Raw genomic sequence first — 21,952 nt, forward strand, 5'->3', positions numbered from 1 at the left:
ACAAATAAGGGGCAAGACATAATGAAGTTTCTACACAACTTACAGAATATAAAACAACGATAATAATACTACATTCATACCTAGAGAACGATTTCAGACAGAATCTCCTTTTGTGGTTTATGAGAGCATTCCTCAAGCCCATGGCATTAATATAACCCTACAGAATTCACATAAATATCAGCAGATTCATTAGTTACTGGAGTAACAAATGAAACCTGAGAACATTCTCATATCTGCTGTCCCATTTCATATTTTAGGAAAAATTTCTCAGTTTGGGGATTGTTCAAAGAAAAAAATAGCACTAAAAAATAAACATACCTCACCAAGGCCCTGGCCTTTTAGAAACTAGAGTAAAACCGAAATCAAGTAACAGACATCAAAATGAGGAAGCAAATCTCTAACATACCTCAGAGTGAGCAAAGCCCTTGATAATGAGGGTTGTCATTCTAAAAAGCATGAAAGCTGAGGATCATGTCTTGTGAAAAGCCCATTGTAGTAAAAGAATTTGGATAATCCTGTGGGGTTTGTTGTAACAGGATTCTGCTCCCTTTGCCTCACGACTTCATTTTCACAGGGTTTTCCAAGTGAAAGTCACTCAGAGAGCTGGACAAGAGTCTGAAGTGTAGAGCTAAGTCCTGCTTTTACTAGGTGAATATAGACAATAATATGTTTCTAATTCCTGGGCATGAATGATTGAGAAAAGTCTAAGTCTTTCCAGAGATCGTCCTTCTCCAGAGGTGATGATCCAAAGCTCTTTCTCCTCACTAGACAGAGGGGTCACCTAGGCTCCATGGTCACTCAGGCAGAAGGCTTGTCCCCTGTGTCTCTGAGTCTCGGGGCACAGGTCAGTTCTCTTGTCTCTGGACTCTAAGGCAAGGCACAGTGTGGCAGGGGTGGGTTTGCTGGACAGTTACCACATTCTCATTTCAAATCCTCTCCCCCCACTGATTCCCTAAAACAGCTCTCTAACTATTAAAGAGGTTAGATGCAGTCCTGCCCTAAGGCTCCTATGATATAGTGAGCAAATTAGGTGGGGAAAAGGTGCAGAAACGTGTGGACAACAAGCATGCTTGGGAATCAGACATGGTTGAATCTGAGCCTTTCCACTTACTAGTCATGTGACTTTGGCTCAGTTCTATTTTCCTATCGGTAAAATAAGGGTAATAACACTGAATGTGGATAAAAACACATAACAAGTGTTCAATAAATATTAATTCCCTTTTTAATGTCCTTCTATACCTGTTTTTTTTTTTCTCCTACTGACATAGAAAACACACACACACACACACACACCCAACATTGTACTTATGAGAACTTAATTGATTTTATCAGAAGTTAATATTAGGGATCCAGGAATGCCATAGTCTTACCTCCAAGAATCAAAATTCAGTAAAGAGCATAAAAGAAACTTAGAGCATTTAGAATCATAGCAAGTCACAGCAATTTGTTCACTTGTTTGAAAGGAATGGGCCATGCTGCATAAACTGCTTTTTCAATAAATTTATCATGACCCTATAAGAATTAGCAATGGAGGAATTTTGGAAGTCATTTTAGAGATAAATGAAAAGAAAAGTTTAATGACTATGGTTTTCTATAAAGTAACAAAAACCCTCTTGGTAGCTCTTTAACCAAAAACACCCAAATTCTATTCACTGCCAAATAACAAATTCTCTTAAAAAAAAAAAAATAGAAGACATTTATCATGATTGCTATTGCTTACTACCTCAGAGAAAATACCAACCTAGCAAGAGGCAAAGGAAAAAGCACACTAGTGAAGGACTTCTATATTCCTTTTTAACATGCCGGTCTTTTCATAGTCTTTGCTTTTTTATTTTTATTTTTTCAAATGCAGTATGTTCAGTCACAAATCACCTAGAAGCCAGGAAAACTGAACATTCTGAACTCATCCAACCTGGGAAAGTATCTCTAGGATCTGACAGAATAGGAAATCAAAGGAGTCTTCTCAGCTAAATGTTGCCTGCTATCTCCCTCAGAGGCTGTGACAGGAATAGCCCTCCAGCCTCTGGACAACTTGGCTTCCCGACTGCCAGGGACATTCTCTTTAATGGCCAAGTCCACATCAAAGCCCAGGCCTTTCCACCCTCTCTCGCCCAACTCTGCTGCGTTTCAAGCCTTACTTTGTCCTTCTGCTTAAGAGAGAAATAGGAGGTGTCTCAAAGGCCAAGATTCTGCCTCTTGTCGATAAAGAACACTTTGAAACCAACTGTACAAATGCCTCAAGTAAAGTAAACGGCCATGACATGAAACCAATTAGTCGATCCTCATAGCCCCTCATGAATGTAGCTCCTCAGGAATGGATCCATTTGTCTTGTCACATGGCCTGACTGAGCAGGAGAGACAAGGCATTCATTTATTAAGGCTTCTAGGATATCATGACATATACCCCAAGCAATAATAACAATCAAAGTTTCTGCATGCTAAGTCTGTTACAGGCACTGCATTAACAAATGTAGGTGTATAACTTCATGTAGTCTTCCCAGCAAGCAAAGAGACTTGCTGAGAATATCATCCATTCAGTTCAGTTTAGTTCAGTCGCTCAGTCATGTCCAACTCTTTGTGACCCCATGGACTGCAGCACGCCATTAGAATATGAACACTGTGGTCACATAGGCTCAAATTTTAGCGTTTTCAGGAGATAAGAACAAGTTAAAAAGAAAAATAAAATATAAACCAAATAAATGTATCTAATTGTAAAAATTCAAGTTTCCACAAAATGTTGAAATGACAATTTTTTGAAGACTAATGCCTTTTCAAGGCCCTGAAAACCATTTTGCTGCCTGGTTACTGTGAGTGTTAGGGAAACCTGTCATCAACCTTTTATGTGAAAATTATTCCAATGACCTCACCATTAGTGAGACGTCACACTGTCAGCCACTTATATACTGAATACCCAAGGGAAACAACTTGTGTAAGAATATTTTAGTTAATGCTAAGGTACGTATGTGAGATGGATGGCAGAAAGGAATTAAAAGCAGGACTCCCTAGGAACAGAAATACGCCTGCCCAATAGTAAGCAAATCACTTACTCAATCATGCATTTATTCCTTTTTTCTTTTAAGAAGTAATTTTTGAACTCTAATTATATGTCAAGTCTGGATTCAGACAATAGAAATGCACAAAAATGATCAAGACAAAGCCCCCGATCTTGAAAAGGTGACCTTCTAGTGGGGTAGACAGACAGAAATGAACCAAAACAGAAGACGGCATTAGATAACATGTCCATCAGAGAGAGATGGATGAGGAGAGCTAGTTCAATGCTGTGACCAGGAAAACCTTCAGAATGCTGAATAAAACAAAGCAGTAGGCACAAGAAGAGGTGGACAAGGAGCATTCTAGAAGAGAGTATGTTCAAAGGCCCCAGGGAAGGAGAATGCTTTGCACTTTGTAGGAAAGCTCAGAAGCCAGTGTGGTTGGAACAAGCAGGTCAAGGTAGGAGGAGAAAGAGGGAGAGGCAGGCAGGGGCCAGGCTATGGAGGGAGGACTATGAGTGTTATTCCAAATGTGCTAGGAAATCACTGTCAAGTTCTGAGGAGGGTGAAAGAGTCATCCTGGCCACTGACTGAAGGACATACCACAGGGGAGTGGCAGAAGGGAGATACATGTGGGGGCATTTGTTACTCTAGGAAACATGCTGCTAAGGCTTCAGTTGGGGCATTCACAGTGAATATGAGAAGTGATCAGACTCTGGACATTCTGTGAAGGCGGAGACAGCCTTCTGATGATTAGATGTGGGTGGGAGAGGACTTCCGCAATGGCTCAGTGGGTAAAGAATCTGCCTTCAAAGCAGGAGTCACAGGAGATGCAGGTTCGATTCCTGGGTCAGGAAGATCCCCTGGAGAAGGAAATGGCAACCCACTCCAATATTCTTGCCTGAAAAATCCCAAGGACAGAGGAGTCTGGCAGGCTACAGTCCATGGGACCGCAAAGAGTCAGACACGACTGAGCAGCCAAGCACAAGTGGGAGAGAAAGAGAGGAGTGGGGAATAATTCCAGGAACTCGCCTGGTGGTCCAGTGGCTACATTTGTACTCCCAATGCAGGGGTCCCAGGTTCAATCCCTGTTCAGGGAACTAGCTTCCTCATGCCTCAACTAAGAGTTTGTATGCCATGACCAAAGATTCTGCATGCCACAAGTGAGACCAGGTGTAGCCATATAAAATAAATAAATAAAAAGGAATGATTCCAAATTACTTTGCCCCAAGTACTAGTAGCACAATTTCTTGGCACTGAATTCTTACCTGAAACAGCCCAGGAAAGGGGACAAGAACTCAGATATCAGGTAAATGAATAAAACCTGAATTTCACTTCTATACTCTGCTTTCTGAAGCTGTCTCCCACATCTGGAACTCACAGGCCAATTTTTTCATATGCCTCCCATAATTTAGGTCTACTCTTAGGAAATGGTCAATAAATATATTCACAGGATACATATTAAGTTACACATGTGTGCTTGCTCAGTCACGGCTGACTCTTTGCCACCCCACGGACTGTAGCCTGCCTGGCTCCTCTACTCATGGAATTTTCCAGGCAAGAATACTGGAGTGGGTTGCCATTTCCTACTCCAGGGGATCTTCCCAACCCAGGGATCGAACTCAGGTCTCTTGTGTCTCCTGGACTGACAGGCGAATTCTTTATCAACTGTGCCACTTGAGAAGCTTCACATACTAAGAGTTATTATTAAATATTTCATCATTCTGAAAAGGTATATGCAATTTACAAGAAGAAATCAAGATTAAACCAAAGAAAGAAATGTCTAATAGAATACATATTTCCATAAAGAAATAGAGGAGACAATTTCTGGATTAGGAAAAGCTCCTCAAGGCCTGGAAATCTCATCCCCTGGATAGCCAGCTTATCTTCCTGAGAGTACTATTGTCTAACCCTAGGAATCCTGTACTCAAACTATTCTCCAAATTTATGTGGGAAGGCTAGAAGGGTAAGGAATGAATGCATTGCTCTGAAGCAAGGAATAGAAGCATTCTAAATTAACCAAGTCAAATTAGAAAAGTAGGTACATTTAGTGACTATTTTAAAAAGACTTTTATCCTACTAAGGTGACATAAACTGATTTTAATAGCAGTAGTATGGGGGGACAATCAGAGTTTTATAGCAACCCTTGCCCTTTAGAATGCATGCTTTGTCACTTTCAGAAGGCTTAGAATTGCTTACAAAGTGTGGGTTTCTTTTCTCCTTCTAAAGGCTTAGATCTAAAGCAAAGCAACATGGAATAGAATCTTCAGTGATCTAACAATGACAGATTGAAAGAATCATTGCATTAGTGAATGGTCATGTTTTGACTAAGCACATATAGCTTTGCAAACACTCAGAATTGAAACCCTAGCACAATGTATTCAAATTAAATGTGCGTATATTAAAAATCAGTGTACTGCAGCATGACTAATTTATGATAATGTCTGTTGTCCTTTTAAAATTGTAAATGCATCTAGAAAAGAATTAAGTTGTCATTTTTTTGCTGAACAGACGACCAAAATAAAGAGAACTGATCGAGCTTTGTGTTTTACGCTCTAGTAATTTTTTATTGAATAGAGTGGGACTATTGATTATGGTAAGCTACTCTCAAGTGCAAAGCTCTTTGCTCTTCGGCAGATGACTTTGCCAGCCTAACTCCATGTATGCATTATTAATAGATTTCTATCACTATACACAGCACTTAGCAATACGTTAACTTTCTTAAACTAACAGGGGAACAAATCTTCCAACCAGGAGAACTGAAAGTGGCACAACAGGGACTCATGAAAAAATATGCACCAATAAAAGATGGACTCAATAAAAAGGCATCAGTCTCCTTCTGCTGAAACAATTTACAGATTCTTTGAAACTGCTATTTCTTTCCCAAAAAGATTCTCCTGAGGGTTCCAGGTCATGACTCCTTTACTCCTCAAGTGCTGTAGAAAAGCTGCTTAATTAAAATGATTTTTAAAAGCTTCCTTAAAGAACTCATTAATTCATTTAACCACCATTTATTGAGCTTCTATTATGTGCAAAGTGTTAAGGACTATGGTAGACAAACAATGGGAAAAGATCAGTAGATGTGGTAGGCAATGTGTGTGCCATTCTTTTCCAGAAGTCAAACTTTTACAAATGAAAAATCCACCTGCAATATGGGAGACCCAGGTTCAACCCCTGGGCCAGGAGGATCCTCTGGAGAAGGGAATGGCAACCTACTCCAGTATTTTTGCATGGGAAATCCCACGGACAGAGCAACCTGGCAGGCTACAGTCTAAGAGGTTGAAAAGAGTCAGATATGACTGACTAACATTAACTAATTGTGATCTCGTTTCTCACCCTTCTTGAACCTACTCTTTTTTTTTTTTTTTATGAACCTACTCTTATAACCAATGACGACAGAAGTTTTTTTTCTGGAAATCCAGACACACAGCAAAAGCAAGGCAGCCACTGGGGACCACTTTACATCAAGTTCTGTGTGTTCATTCATTCCCTGGGTAGGTGTCCATATTGAGTATTCTTTATGAAGCCAATCTTAGATGCCTGTTATAGAAACTGACTTGAATTCTTCACACACGTCATAGTAAGTATCAGCATGGAATAAAGCACCCTGTGAATAAAATTATTCTGGAACAGCACTACATTTGATGATCTATCCATTGTCTGTTGAGCATTTACTCTAAGCCAGGCACTTTTACAGATGTTACCCACTCTGAAGTAGAGGAGGCAGAAAAATAAACTAACAAAAAAATCCATATGTTTGGGATGAGTTATGGGAACATTACCAACTATTAAACACTCTTAAAGAACATAGTTATAAGGTTTGAAGACACACTAGTTTTTAATGAGAGTATTATACAAGATTTTTAAAATGAATGAATTAAGACGGACTGAAATTTCCTGAGTCCTCCACCAGTCAGCACAGCGAAGGCTAAGCAGGTTTTGAACAAACCTCTTCAAGACACAACATCCCTCTTCTAACACTTACTTCATTCCAATGGGCAAAAGAAGCCAAATACTAAGCCAACTTTTATCTACCATTCCTTCTCTTGGCACCATTACTTGGCTTTAACACTCATCTAAAAAAAGTCATCAATTGATCCCCAGAGTTTTCTCAAGGGAAAAATAATTTTATATAGAAAACATAAAATCAGGTTCAATACCTTAAAGAGAAAATAGGAAGAAACAGCCTGGCCACAGCAGGTTGTTTTATAAGCACATCAAAGTGGGTAGAAGACCCACATAGACCTCTCAGAGTCTGCACAGACAGACCTTTTGGGAAGAATCTCTAGTTCACCCAAAACAGAGGTAAATTAACACATGCTAGAGGTAAGGAGAGACAGTTTATGAGGCCCCATATTTTTCAGTGTCAGACCAGGATGTTGAAGCAATGTTTAGGAAACTGTTTTTTCTGGGCAATAATTCACACACTCTATGTAAAATATCAGCCATACAGTGTCTGCCTAGAGATCTTCTTAAAAGTTTTACTCTATATTGGTCACTGTTACCTTTTAACAGCACTGTCTTATACTTGTATTAAATTTTAAATGTTAAATTAACATTTAAGAAATACAACAGTCATTTTGGTGTGAAAGCTGTTGTCTCCTGGAGAGATTATAGAAGTTGCTGGTAGGTCATCCAAAGTATCAATTCCAAGAAAGATGTTGATAGTTTTCAGTATTCTTGTCTGTCACAGTGTGTTCAGACAGAAAAGGCTCTCTGCTTAAGTACAGAGTGTCTGGAGTCATAGCTGTTGCAGCATCAGGTCAACTGATGCTGTCTGTGTCCTCTGCCTTTTCTTATGCTATCCAGTAACCAGAGGTTCAAAATTGGGACGGAGGATGTAAAGGCTGTATATTGTCACCCTGCTTATTTAACTTATATGCAGAGTACATCATGCAAAACGCTGGGCTGGATGAAGCACAATCTGGCATCAAGATTGCCGGGAGAAATATCAATAACCTCAGATACAGATGGCATCACCCTTATGGCAGAATGTGAAGAGGAGCTAAGGAGCCTCTTGATGAAAGTGAAAGAGGAGAGTGAAAAAGCTAGCTTAAAAATCAACATTCGAAAAATGAAGATCATGGCATTTGGTCCCATCACTTCATGTCAAATAGATGGGAAAATAGCATTCCTTTGAAAACAAACTTAAGGCTATATGTGTGTGTACATGTGTGTGTGTTAGTTGCTCAGTTGTGTATGACTCTGTAAAACTAGCCTTAAGCTCTTTCTCTCACAAAAAGCTTAAGGCTATACAATGCTAACTCCCTTACATAGTTGACTCTTGAACAACTATAAGAGGTTAGGGGTGATGATGTTCCACAAAGTTAGAAAATTTGCTCTGTTAGTCCACCCTTTGTATCCAAGGTTCTATATCCATGGAATCAACCAACCTCAGATTGTGTAGTGCTGTATTATTTAGTATTGAAAAAAGTCTGTGTCTTAGAGGACCTGCACATTTCAAACCCCGGTTGCTGAAGTATCAACTGTAGTTCTAAAGTTTCCCAAGTTAGATTAACACAGGCTGGCCTCAGTCTTTCAGGTTAACTTATGCTAGATTCCTCAAGGAATTGCCAAAGTGTTCAGTGTTGGGCACTTTTCTAGCAGGGGCTCTTCTTGGTCACAATTGCTTTCATGGAATCATGCCTTAGGGACTGGCACTCACAGTGTTCAAGTGAAAATGTTGATTAGTGGATTCTAGGTCATGAAAAGAGTAGCCCCCGAACTACACAACTAAAAACCACTGTGAACGGTGATATTATTGAAGGAAGTAGGAAGTAAGCATATCTCTAGCTCATCTCTTCTTGGAATACATATTCTTCCTCTAATTAACTGAAACGTTAATTTCCTCACTTCCTTGAAGTCCTCCTCCAAACCCCAGTCCTTGATCCCGCTTGTTCAAATGAAGCTTCTCTAATGACACTCTTTAATTCTATAACCTGAGCTGACCCCCATTACAGCATTCCAGAAGTCTCTATCTTTGCCCTGTTCTAATGATTCATTTTTTTCTATATTTCATACATAAACTATATAGTTTATTTCATTTATTACATTTATTTAGTATATCTTCACTAAAATTTAGGTTCCATAAGAGGAAGGGAACTTTGTCCAATCTATTTTCTAAGGTATCCCAAACATTTAATATAGTGCTTGGCACACAGCAAGAGTTTAGAGTATATTTACTGAAAAAAGGAAAACATCTCCAACAGCAAAGATGGTAGAAGGGTAAAACCAAATGACATTCCAAGAGAGGACATTTACCTACTAAGGAGAAGGATGGTGAATTAAATGTCTTGATACATATGAAGTGCTCATGAATTCTAGGAAAAGAGAAATGGACATTTTTGATCCCTAAGAGATTTTTGTTTCTATTTCCCTTATTCATGATAAATTTTAATCACCGGTGTCAAACTAGAAACAAAAGTTAACATACCATCTTTATGGGCTTCCTGGGGTAGAGGCAACAGCTCAAATCTCAGACAAATAAGAATGTCAGCCAATGTTAATTTTGTTGTTATTTAAGTGTGCTCCTTCCCACCACCAACTAGAATCATTAGAAAACACACCATTCTCCCTAGAAAAACCTGGTTGGTATTCAGTGAATTTTCTAAGACTCCGATCTCCTAAAAATTCACTCTTTGAGAAGGTTTTTAGAAAATGTCATACTCAGTAACATTTCTATACAGCAGATCGAGAGGCCCAGGTTAACCTCCAATGAATTTTTTGTCAGGACCTGTTTTCCAATGTGAAAGTTCAATCAAATGAAGCTCAAAGCAGAAATTAATCTTGGATAAATCTTATATGCAGAGTATATCATGTGAAATGCCTGGCTGGATGAAGCACAGGCTGGAATCAATGCATAACCTCAGATATGCAGATGACACCACTCTTAGGGCAGAAAGCAAAGAAGAACTAAAAAGCCTCTTGATGACAATGAAAGAAGAGGGTGAAAAAGTTGGCTTAAAACTCAACATACAGTAAACTAAGATCATGGCATCTGGTCCCATCAGTTCAGTTCAGTTCAGTTCAGTCGCTCAGTCATGTCCGACTCTTTGGGATCCCGGAACTTACTCAAACTCATGTCCATCGAGTCGGTGATATCATCCAGCCATCTCATCCTCTGTTGTCCCCTTCTCCTCCTGCCCCCAATCCCTCCCAGCATCAGGGTCTTTTCCAATGAGTCAACTCTTCACATAAGGTGGCCAAAGTACTGGAGTTTCAGCTTCAGCATCTGGTCCCATCACTTCATGGCAAATAGATGGGGAAACAATGGAAACAGTGACAGACTTTGTTTTCTTGTGCTCCAAAATCACTGCAGATGATGACTGCAGCCATGAAATTAAAAGATGCTTGCTACTTGGAAGAAAAGCTATGACGAACCTAGACAACATATTAAAAAGCAGAGACATTACTTTGCCAACAAAGGTCTGTCTAGTCAAAGCTATGCTTTTTCCAGTAGTCATGTGCAGGTGTAAGAGTTGTACTATAAAGAAAGCTGAGCACCAAAGAATTGATGCTTTTGAACTGTGGTCTTAGAGAAGACTGTTGAGAGTCCCTTGGACTGCAAGGAGATCCAACCTTTCTATCCTAAAGGAAATCAGTCCTGAATATTCATTGGAACGACTGATGCTTAAGTTGAAGCTCCAATACTTTAGACACCTGATGCGAAGAACTGACTCACTGGAAAAGACCCTGATGCTGGGAAAGATCGAAGGCACGAGGAGAAGAGGACAACAGAGGATGAGATGGTTGGATGGCATCACCGACTCGATGGACATGATTTTGAATAAGTTCCAGGAGTTGGTGATAGAGGGGAAGCCTGGCTTGCTAAAGTCCATGGAGTTGCAAAGATTTGGACATGACTGAGTGTCTGAACTGAACTGAGCTGAACATCTTGAAGTATTACCATTCTATGGTATTTTGTTGGGAAAAACAACACATATGAATGCACATATATGTGTATCTAAACCCTCATCTGGGTGTATGTCTTCACTAACATGAGAGTCAGTGTTAGGTATTGAAAAGATCACTGACCTTGAAGTCAAATGGACTTCAACTTGAATAAAAAAAGATAATACCAATTTACATCATTTTTACTATTAAACATGTCCCATTTAGATGATAAACTTCATATTATTCCAAATAATCTTTAAAACATCTCTGGTAAAGTTATTGACCTAAAGCATATACTCAATAAAAGGCAGTCATTCTAAACAAAAGTTGATACAACTAAACTTCTTCAACATCTTCAGGGAGGTACCGTTCTTACTTACAAGAGAACTGCATAGTTATTAACAAAGAAAAGAAAAAAACGGAGGGATATTTATAATTCAAAAAATGGTTGAAAATAGCAGGAAAAGGTCGTCAGCCATTCCTTGAAAAGGATGAAGGAAAAAAGCACACATGTGAAGTTATCATTTAACTCAGATTCTATTCCTGGCAGCCTAACATTGAGAATCTTCCTAAACTAGGCCTCCATAGGGAAAAAATAATCTTTAAATCACCCAGAAGAATAACTTTCTATTCTATTAAATTATTATAGAATAGGTAATATGCCAAAGAATGTTCAAAGTACCACACAATTACACTCATCTCACAAGCTAGCAAAGTAATACTCAAAATTCTCCAAGTCAAGCCTTCAACAGTACGTGAACCAAGAACTACCAGATGTTCAGGTGGATTTAGAAAAGGCAGAGGAACCAGAGATCAAACTGCCAACATCTGTTGAATCATAGGAAAAGCAAGAGAGTTCCATAAAAACATCTACTTCTGCTTCATTGACTATGCCAAAGCCTTTGACTGTGTGGATCACAACAAACTGAAAAATTCTTATAGAGATGGGAATACCGACCACCTCACCTGCCTACTGAGAAATCTATATGCAAGTCAAGAAGCAACAGTCAGAACCAGACATGGAACAATGGACTGGTTTCAAATTGGGAAATGGACTGGTTTCAAATTGGGAAAAATAGGTCAAGGTATATTGTCACCCTGCTTATTTAAGTATATCATGTGAAATGCTGGACTTGATGACACACAAACTGGAATCAAGATTGCCAGGAGAAATATGAATAACCTCAGATATGAAGATGACACCACCCTTATGGCAGAAAATGAAGAGAAACTGAAGAGCCTCTTTATAAAAGTGAAAGAGAAGAATGAAAAAGCTGGCTGAAAACTCAACATTCAGAAAACTAAGATCATAGCATATAGTCCCATCACTTCATGGCAAATAGATGGGGAAACAATGGAAACAGTGACAGACTTTGTTTTCTTGGGCTCCAAAATCACTGCAGATGGTGACTGCAGCCATGAAATTAAAAGATGCTTGCTCCTTGGAAAAAATGCTATGACCAACCTAGACAGCACATTAAAAAGCAGAGACATTTCTTTGCCGACAAAGTTCCATCTCGTGAAAGCTATTGTTTTTCCAGTAGTCATGTATAGATGTGAGAGCTGGACTATAAAGCTGAGTGTTGAAGAATTGATGGTTTTGAATTACGGTATTGGTGAAGACTGTTGAGAGTCTCTTGGACTCCAAGGAGATCAAACCAGTCAAACCTAAAGGAAATCCTGAATATTCATTGGAAGGACTGATGCTGAAGCTGAAGCTCCAATACTTTGGCCACCTGATGCAAAGAACTGACTCATTGGAAAAGACCCTGATGCTGGGAAAGATTAAAGGCAGGAGGAGAAGGGGACGATAGAGGATGAGACGGTTGGATGGCATGAGTCTGAGCAAGCTCCGGGAGCTGGTAATGGACAGGGAAGGTTGGCATGCTGCAGTACATGGGGTCACAAAGAGTCAGAGACTACTGAGTAACTGAATTGAACTCATTACAGTATGCCTTCCAAGGGGAGATTCTCTTACTGTCAGAAATGAACCCACCTGAAAATAACAATAAGAATCAGTACACCTGTAGGGCCTCCTACGTGCTAAGCAGTGGGATAGACGGGGCTAGTCTGCAGCTCTTCAGCCTCCAACACAGGCAGCATATTTAGACACATGTTATTGAAGAGGGGAATGTGCTAAAGAAGTTGTATAGCTTTTTCAAACATATACAGCTAATAAGTAACGGTATACAATTTTAACCCAAGGTTTATCCAAGTTCAAAAAGGACAGAGACCTCAGGTTTTATTTCCAATCTCATGCTTTGCCCCAAAACTAGTGTCTTGAAAGATTGAATACATACTTAATACAATTAGGAAGGATTCTGTGACAGTAGGTTAACCTGTCAAGATTCAGGAACTACATCTGCTTTCTCTGCTTTTGCAGGCAAGAAATGGTGTAAATTTAAGTAGCCATCTTACTAAAAAATGAACAGTCAATATGTAACGAGTATGTTGAATCAACCCAGATTTCTATGGTGAGGTGGAGGAAGTGAGTGACTAAGAATGTGAAAAGAGGAACTTGCTCAGTGATACCCCACTCCCCAACCTCTGCCCTCCTCTTACATGCATTCTTTCAAGTATAAGGAATAGCCAGGCCTATCAACAACACTAGGTGAGTTTGTAACCTGCTTACACTTCACATATCCCAGGCGATTAATTCCTACAGTAAGTTATGTTTTGCTTCACTGTTTCACTGAGGAAATTGTCTCAAATCTTAGAGACAATAAGAAACGAGAAAGATCTATTAAATATAGCTACAGACTTAAGATATAGTTCAGGGCAGCTGTGCAGCAGGAATTATCACAAATTCATCCCCAACCGACTTCTGCACAACTTCTATCATTATCAGACTGAGTCCATTGTAAGCCAACAACCAGATGAAAATACACTGGGGTCTTCACCAAAGGCAACACTATCAGGCAAAATATAACCAATGTCAAGGTCTTCAATTTAGCTATTCATTTATGTCAACCCTTTTCCAACATTTTCCATTTCCCTAGGGACCTGAAATAGAAACAGTGCCCCAGGGTGGCAGTGAATTTCAGAGAAAGAGTGTCATTAGAATCAGGGGGCTGTCATTCATTAACTAAATAACCTCAGAAATTGCTTAATCTCTCTAAGCATCAATGGCTTTATTTACAAAATGACAATGCTGATGAATGACTTCTTAGGTTATCAGAAAAACTAGGTCTGGCACATCAGGCAATGATAACTAATGGCTATTAAACATTTATGATGTGGCAGGTGCTGGATGAAGTGAGTACGGCTAGTAGAAGAGTAACCTGAGATACTAGATTTAACTCACTTGCCAAAATGCAGATAACTGGAAAGTTCTCAGAAGTAGGATTGGAGGTCAGGGAATCAACGCAGCCTATGCCCTTATCCTACTGCATTCTACTGCCTAATATGAAACTTTGCACTGAGTAAAGACTCGACAAGTATGAGACACAGTTACAGTGATTGGTAACATGTCTATATCACATACAATCAGATTATATAGAACAACTGAACACTCATGTCAAAGAATACACTATACCTGGGACATAAGTGCAGAAGCTCCCCTTCGACAATGCAGGCTTCTTTCTTGAGAAGTTCAGGGCAATCCTTCCCACCTCCAAGAGCAACGTGCTTCACATCGCGGCTCCTGCTCCTAAATCCTGGCGAGAGACTCCCTGAACGACAGGTCTTAGAGCAGGGGCTCCAGGAAGACCACTCAGTGGTTTCACAGTCTTTCGGCATGATGCAGGACTGGACAGTCAAAGGGAAGGAATCTTGCATGCAAAGGCTGAAGGAACAGAAACAGAAAACAGCAGGCCATGGGCTAAATGAGTGCAATCACATTATGAAGTACCTAGTTGGATTAAAAACAAAAACAAACAAAAAACCCTGAAACCTGGGTTTTTCAAGTTTTCAAGATAAGCTCTCAAGTAAGAGAAAAAAAATTTTTTTAATGTTAGAGGCATCATGATAAACCTATTAAAGGTCTTAAATGTTAAGAATGAACACTCGATTTCATCTGAAACTGTGAAGTTACAATGTTTCACTCTCACAAGACACATAAGTAAGATGAGTCTATCTTGTACCTTGTCCAAAGCATCCTCCGAAATAATGGAGGTTTTTCTCCTGTGTTTTCACTTTCTGATACAGCCTACAGTTACTCTTTGTTCAGTGGTCCTCAGAGTCACATAGGGCACTGTGCTTCACAGGCATTTTCTTAACAACAGTCTCATGAGTTTACCTATTATTACGCCCATTTGTAAATGAGAAAACTTAAGATCAGGAAGGCTAATTCACTTGTGTAAGGCCACATAAAAGTAAATGTAAGCTTTTGAGTATTAATCTGTCCATTCTTTTACATACTGGTCTATTAACAATAAACAAATGGGGCATTATGTTTCCCCATTTTGTTAGGCTCAATACATCAATTTCCTCATCTGCAAAACTGAAGTGCTTTGAAATGCTAACAATGTAATTGGAAAACAGATAAATAAATAAAAAGATATGATAATGTGGTAAACTCAACATAAAATAATTTCCAATGATGAAGAGAAAAACTAATGAGGCAGTGATAGACCACACAGGAAAGCTGGGGGTACGGGTAGGGGGACAATTCTAAAACAGAAGGACATCTGAAATACACTTTAAAAAATTATGGGAACTTCTCAGGCACAGAAAGAAGACTATTTTAAGTCAAATAAGTAGCATATTTGAAGCCTTGAGATAAAGTTTGTGGGCATAGGAACCAGCGGTATGCTACAACTGGATATACTATTCAACGAGGACCAACTGTAAAATTTTCAGAATTTTGCAAGCCGGTTGATTTCATGTAACTAGCTTAAAATTAGCCATGGTCAGAGTAGTTACACTATAGACATCAGCAAATGCTACAAATGAAGCCCCTGCCCTACCCTGACCCTTCAGCCAACAGAACTGGTGGTCAAATATTCACAAGCACACCAATGGCAGAAAGTAAGAACCATAAATGGACACACTTATGGCACATAAAACTCAAAGAGGAAAGTGAATAAATATGAGGAATGTAGTTCTGTAAAAAGTATGTCTGGAAAAGCTTCATGTCATGGACTAAGGACTTTGGATTTAATTGAGTATTAAATAATTTTAAGTGGAGGAAGTCAGATTCATGTAGGAAGATAATAATTCAAGTATTAATTGACATTCTTTGCTTTTTCATTTTGTTTTGTTAGTATTTCCCTTCTTCAGTCAAAGACATCCATTACTTTGGATGAAAGAAAAGGATAATTTTGACAGGAATATAAATCAAAGAAAGGGTTCAAACACTGTTCAAACGCTGACTTTCAAAACTGGGCCTATGAAAACCTGGTGGAACAACAGCTACAGATAGGGTTTGGCAATTGTTACTTTGTATGTATTTAAAAGGAGATAAGTATTAAAATATTTCCAAATTTCTGACTTGGAAAAATAATGAAAATTAAGGGAGCCAATAAAGAAATAGATTATAGAAGAGAGTGCAGGGGAGAATACTATATGTTTATACTTGGCCAGATCAATGAATAAAATATGGTGAGATTTCAATACAGATGTCCTTCATGAAGGGGCTTCCCAGGTGGCACCAGTGGTAAAGAACCACCCCCCGCCCCCCACCGCCACTGCAGGAGATATAAGAGACATGGTTCGATCTCTGGGTGGGGAAGATTCCCTGTAGAAGGGCATGGCAACCCACTCCAGTACTCTTGCCTGGAGAATTCCATGGACAGAGGAGCCTGGCAGGCTACAGTCCATAGGGTGGCAAAGAGTCGGACATGACTGAAGCAACTTAGCAAGCTTGCGTGCATGCATCCTTCATGAAACCACAGAGAGTTAGTATGGTTTTCAAACTTCACAATGATATAAACTTTTGGTACAATATTTTTTAAAGTCTATTCAGATCATGTGATTCCCTTCAAAATGAAAAAGTAAGGTATACTTCATTATCATTACTCACTTCAATTAGATATCTGGAGGTCTTGGGATTGAGATAAAATAGGAAGAATCCTTGTTGAAAATTTCCCACCTAAATCATAATGTACCATCATTGTACAATGGGGAGAAAGGAGGGAAGGACCACCTCTTTTAAACTTATGACACAACAGACAGCTGTTAATTAACAAATTATAGGTTTTGACTTTTCAGAAGTCATAATTGGCTGAGTTGTGTCCTGACACACATTCATATGTTGAAGTCCTAACCTTCAATATCTCAGAATGTAAATGTACTTGAAGATAAAGTCTTTAAAGCAATAATTAAGTTAACATGTGGTTATGAGGGTAGGCCCTAATCCAGTATGACTGGTGTCCTTATAAGAAGAGATTAGGACACAGACACAAACAGAGGGAAGAGTATAAGAAGATATGGAAAGAAGACAATCTTCTACAAGCCAAGGAGAGAGGTCTTGGAAGAAATCAGTCCTGCTGACACCTGATCCACCCTCCAGAATTGTGACCAAATAAATGTCTGTTGTTTAAGTTACAGTCTATGCTATTTTGTTAAGGTAGCCCTAATAAATGGATTTAATAAAGTTTCTAAATTTGCTCATACTTTTAAAGAGTTTTAATTTCCAAAGTTGATTTTCTTCTTCTTTTCATAATGAAGATCCCACACTATACAGTCCTCTGTCTACAGAAGTAGTGGTTTGGTCCTTACCATTTGCCAGTTGTCATTCTCATCTTCCCTGAACTACCTTTTCCTATTGGACCAGAAGAAGGGGTAAGACTCCTACAGTACAAGCATTTGCATGGAATTGGGTGAATTAATCAAGGATTTTTGTAACTCTGAAAACAGCTTCTAGTTCTTGGAATTAGGAAGGGCATATGTTTTAATGATTACATATTTCCTATTTCAATGTTATAATTTAATAGCAATATTTAATATTATTTTTACCAACTTACCTCCTTTATTGAAAAGAGTAATCATAAAAGGTACCACATAGAGCCCTGGTCTAACATCATCAAGTGAGATTACTTCTTTTTCTGAAATAGTGGATTAAGCACTAAATGGCCTATCAGAAGTATCTGTATCCCGAATTCTGTATCAAAACACATTTGCATGACCTTAGTCTTAAGGCTACTTAGCTTCATTACCTACAGAAAAAAAGAATAATAAAATGTGATCTGCTTACCCTGTCCGGAGTTATAGTATTAATATCTTTCAGCCCAAGTAGATTTACCTTATAAACTAAAGCCCCAAACAAAGATTATTGTCTATACACAAATAAGACTCAATTCTTTAACAGAAGGTGATATGCCTTTTTAATAAAACAGACATATACTGCTAATTTAGCTTTTAAAAAAAGACAGAAAAGCCGAGGTAATTAAACCTCCTTGACATTTATAGAGTATGTTGTCATTTGCAAATTACTTCACAAGTATTCAAATGTAAAGGAAACCTTTGAAACGAAAAATTACTCTAGTTATTATTACTTCCTCTGGAAATGTAAGGAAATCTCTTTACTTACAAAATAAGGACAGAAACACTTATAAAAACCAACAGAAAATTACCCTCATTTCATTTACGCTTCAATTACTACTTTAAGAGAATATTAAAGAAACATTCAGAAAAGCTGAGTAATATAACAAACACTCCCATACTCTACTAGCAAAAGCTAACATTTAGCTTCAGATTTCATTAAATAAATGTTTAAAAATTATAAATTCAGGTAAATAACCTGTGTCTTTTACAATCTTAGTTCCATCTCTCTTCTTCATACATAGCCACTACCTTGAAATTGATTTCTATTATTCTCCACACATTTTTGTATTTTAAGTAGGTATATGTTCAGAAATAACATTTATTGTCTGGTATGTTTTCAAATTTTTACTTAAATATTCCTTTATTATTCATATTACTCTGGAAATCATTTTTCTCATTTGATATTATGACTTCTACATCCATTTGAAAAATGCAGATATGGCACATTCATTTTTATTAGTGAGCAATATTCCAACAAGAATACAGGGCAATTTATTTATTCATCTTCTCATTAGTATACCTTTTGGCTGTGCTTAATTTCTTTTGATTCCATAGGATTATGTTTTAAACTTCCTTTTGCATGTCTCGATGTTGCCATACATCTGTGAGCAAATTCCCTAGTATTTTTGCCTGAAATTGGGCCATAAATATTCAGGTAAAGCAATATAACAGGTATTGCGGTATTTTTCCTTTCCTACATGCTAAAAAGTCTTGGTATTATTAGACTTTTTTTCCCCAAATGTTGAGAAATTGTATTTGTTTTTTTCCAGGTTACCACTGAGCTGTATTTGTATTTTTCTTGAATCATTAGTGACTACTCAGATTTCTATCCTATGAATTTACCATTCATATTGTTTGTGCATTGTGATAGGTAGACTGCTGCTGCTGCTAAGTCACTTCAGTCGTGTCTGACTCTGTGCGACCCCATAGATGGCAGCCCACCAGGTTCCCCCATCTCTGGGATTCTCTAGGCAAGAACACTGGAGTGGGTTGCCATTTTCTTCTCCAGCACATGAAAGTGAAAAGTGAAAGTGAAGTCGCTCAGTCATGTCCAACTCTTAGCGACCTCATGGACTGCAGCCTACCAGGCTCCTCTGTCCATGGGATTTTCCAGGCAAGAGTACTGGAGTGGGGTGCCATTGCCTTCTCCAGATAGGTAGACTAGTGGTCCCCCAAAGATGTCCATATCCTAATTCCTGAAAGCTGTGAACACGTCTAAGCTGTGAACCTTACCTGCTAACAGAAATTTTGCAGATGCAAAGATATTGAGAGGAAGAGATGATCCTGGATTATTCAGATGAGCCCAATATAACTATTAAACAGCCCAAAGGGAGGCAAAGGGGCCAGAGATAGAAAAGCAGATGTGATAATAGAATCAGAACCCACGTCTCTTATGTCCTCCTTCATTGGCAGGTGGGTTCTTTACCACTAGCACCACCTGGGAAGCCCAACAGAATCAGAGGCTGGGATAATATAAGGCCATGACCCAAGGAAAGTGGGTAGCCTCTAGAAACAGGAAAAATGCAAGAAAATATTCTCCCCTAGAACCTCCAGAGACAAACAGAATAATATCTTTATTTCAAGATTTCTTAACCTTAACGCTTCTGACCTCCAAAACTATAGGATAGTATATTTACATTGCTTTAAGCCTCTTGGTTTGTTATAATTTGTTATAGAATCTATAGGAAACTAATACATCTTTCTAGTGGGATGACTTTTTCTTATTTAAGATGAAAACTTACACACATTATAACTGATGAAAGTAAATACAGAGAGAGAAATACAAATTCTACATAGTAACCTGCTGTTTTTCCCTTATGCTACAAATAACTTTTCTCATATTATTTTTAATTTGTATATAGTGTTTTTTGTGGTATGCAATATTTAGTTTGTTTTTCAGTCTTTCCCTTTATAGTTTGTGCCTTTTTTTTTTCACCATGTACAAAACTTTTTTTCTCCTATCCCAATGTCATAAGTTATACTCTCATATTTTTCCTTCTAGAGAACTTTTATATTTCTGATTTCCTATTTAGGTCATCACTCAATTTGATATATATTTTCATATGTGGTGTTTTATAGGAAGGAACTCCTATTTTGGAAACATCAACATTAAACTCATTTGTCCTTGTTTAACCTATATAATTCTGTTTTTTCCCAATTTTCAGTATTGTTTTTCTTTCAAAGAGATTTCCTCAATTATCTTTAAACTTTTTAATGAATTTAAACATATTTTACAATCAAATTTTAATGTCCAATATTTCTTTCTTATTTCCTAATTTATTTTAATATTATTTTACTTTTATTTCATGAATGAAATATTTAATATCTTTGATAATATTATATATAACTTTTTAAATTTACTTTACTGATCCTTTACTCTTATGGAGTAAAATGAAGTACCATAAGCACAGAAGGGAAGCTCTTTGATCACAGGTGAGGCTCATTGAAACATTTCTGTTGGCTGATTATGCAGAACTCAAGACTATTTTATTGGAGACCGTCAAATGCTGGTCTCCATCAGTCTTTACCCTGTAGCTCACATTTTCCCTAAGATAGCAATTCTGCTATCTCTTGCACTGTGTATAGAGCCAGTCATCAGCTTTATGAAAACTGATTAGAGAAAGAGCTGTCAGAAAACTCACACACTATGGATGGGTTTTCACTTAACCTGCATGTTCAGAGGACAATGTTTCACACTTAAGACTATGTTCTGCAGAGAAGGGAGTAATTTTCAGGCACACTGAACACATTTGTCATCAGAGTTGCTTCCTACTGCCTATAATTCTTAAACCTTCTAAGAATCTTATATTGGTCAGAGTAGAATAGGCTATATTATGGTAACAAATAAACCCTGGAATCTCTATGACTTAAAATAAATGTTCACTTTCCCTTCACAAACACTTTGGTCTCTGATGCAGTTTATCAGCATTCCTAGAAGACTCTCTTCTACCTAAAGACTTAAGGATTCAGTTCATTCTCTCTCTCTCTCTCTCTCTTTAATTTGGTTCTGCCACGTCTTCGCTGTGGCAGGCAGGATCTTGCATCTTCATTGTGACATGTGGATTCTTTAGTTGTGGCACCCTGGGTGTTCAAACTTTTGTTGTGGCATGCAAACTCTTAGCTGCAGCTTGTAGGATCTAGTTGCTTGACCAGGGATTGAACCCAGGCCCCCTGTACTGGGAACATGGAGTCTTAGCCACTGGACCCAGGGAAGCCCCTGGACCCAGGGAAGCCCCTGTATTCATCTTATAAATTCACCATCTAGAATATGTGGCTTCCAAGTTCACCTTTAGGTAGAAAAGTAGAGAGAGCAAGAGGACAGCCCAAAGGGATTTATGATTTTGACCTGTAAATGGCTTATGTTACTCCTGCCTACATTGCATTGGCCAGAGCTCAGTCAAACGGCTCCAGTATAACTGCGAAGGAGACAGTGAAGTATGTTTCTGTGTGTGATGGAAGAGGCAAAAATGTGACAGGAAAATGGCTTTGTGTCTGATACAGCTGTGTCATGAAAACTGGTCTGCCTCTGGCAGGTCGTCCAACGGAAGGGGGAGCATTCGGCTTTTCCACCCTGCTAGGTAAAC

General features: G+C 38.4%; 1 protein-coding gene across 1 annotated transcript in view; it reads right to left on the minus strand.

Annotated features, from left to right (window-relative positions):
* The window catches only part of THSD7B (thrombospondin type 1 domain containing 7B), a 989,572-nt gene that overhangs the window by 592,392 nt on the left and 375,228 nt on the right, over positions 1-21,952 (minus strand). The window contains exon 4 of the mRNA XM_043894410.1: positions 14,419-14,667. Coding sequence (XP_043750345.1) covers positions 14,419-14,667 — 249 coding nt within the window. The remainder of the gene's footprint in view (positions 1-14,418; positions 14,668-21,952) is intronic.

Source organism: Cervus elaphus, chromosome 33 (assembly GCF_910594005.1).
Source record: "Cervus elaphus chromosome 33, mCerEla1.1, whole genome shotgun sequence".
In the NCBI taxonomy this organism is placed as follows: Eukaryota; Metazoa; Chordata; class Mammalia; order Artiodactyla; family Cervidae; genus Cervus; species Cervus elaphus.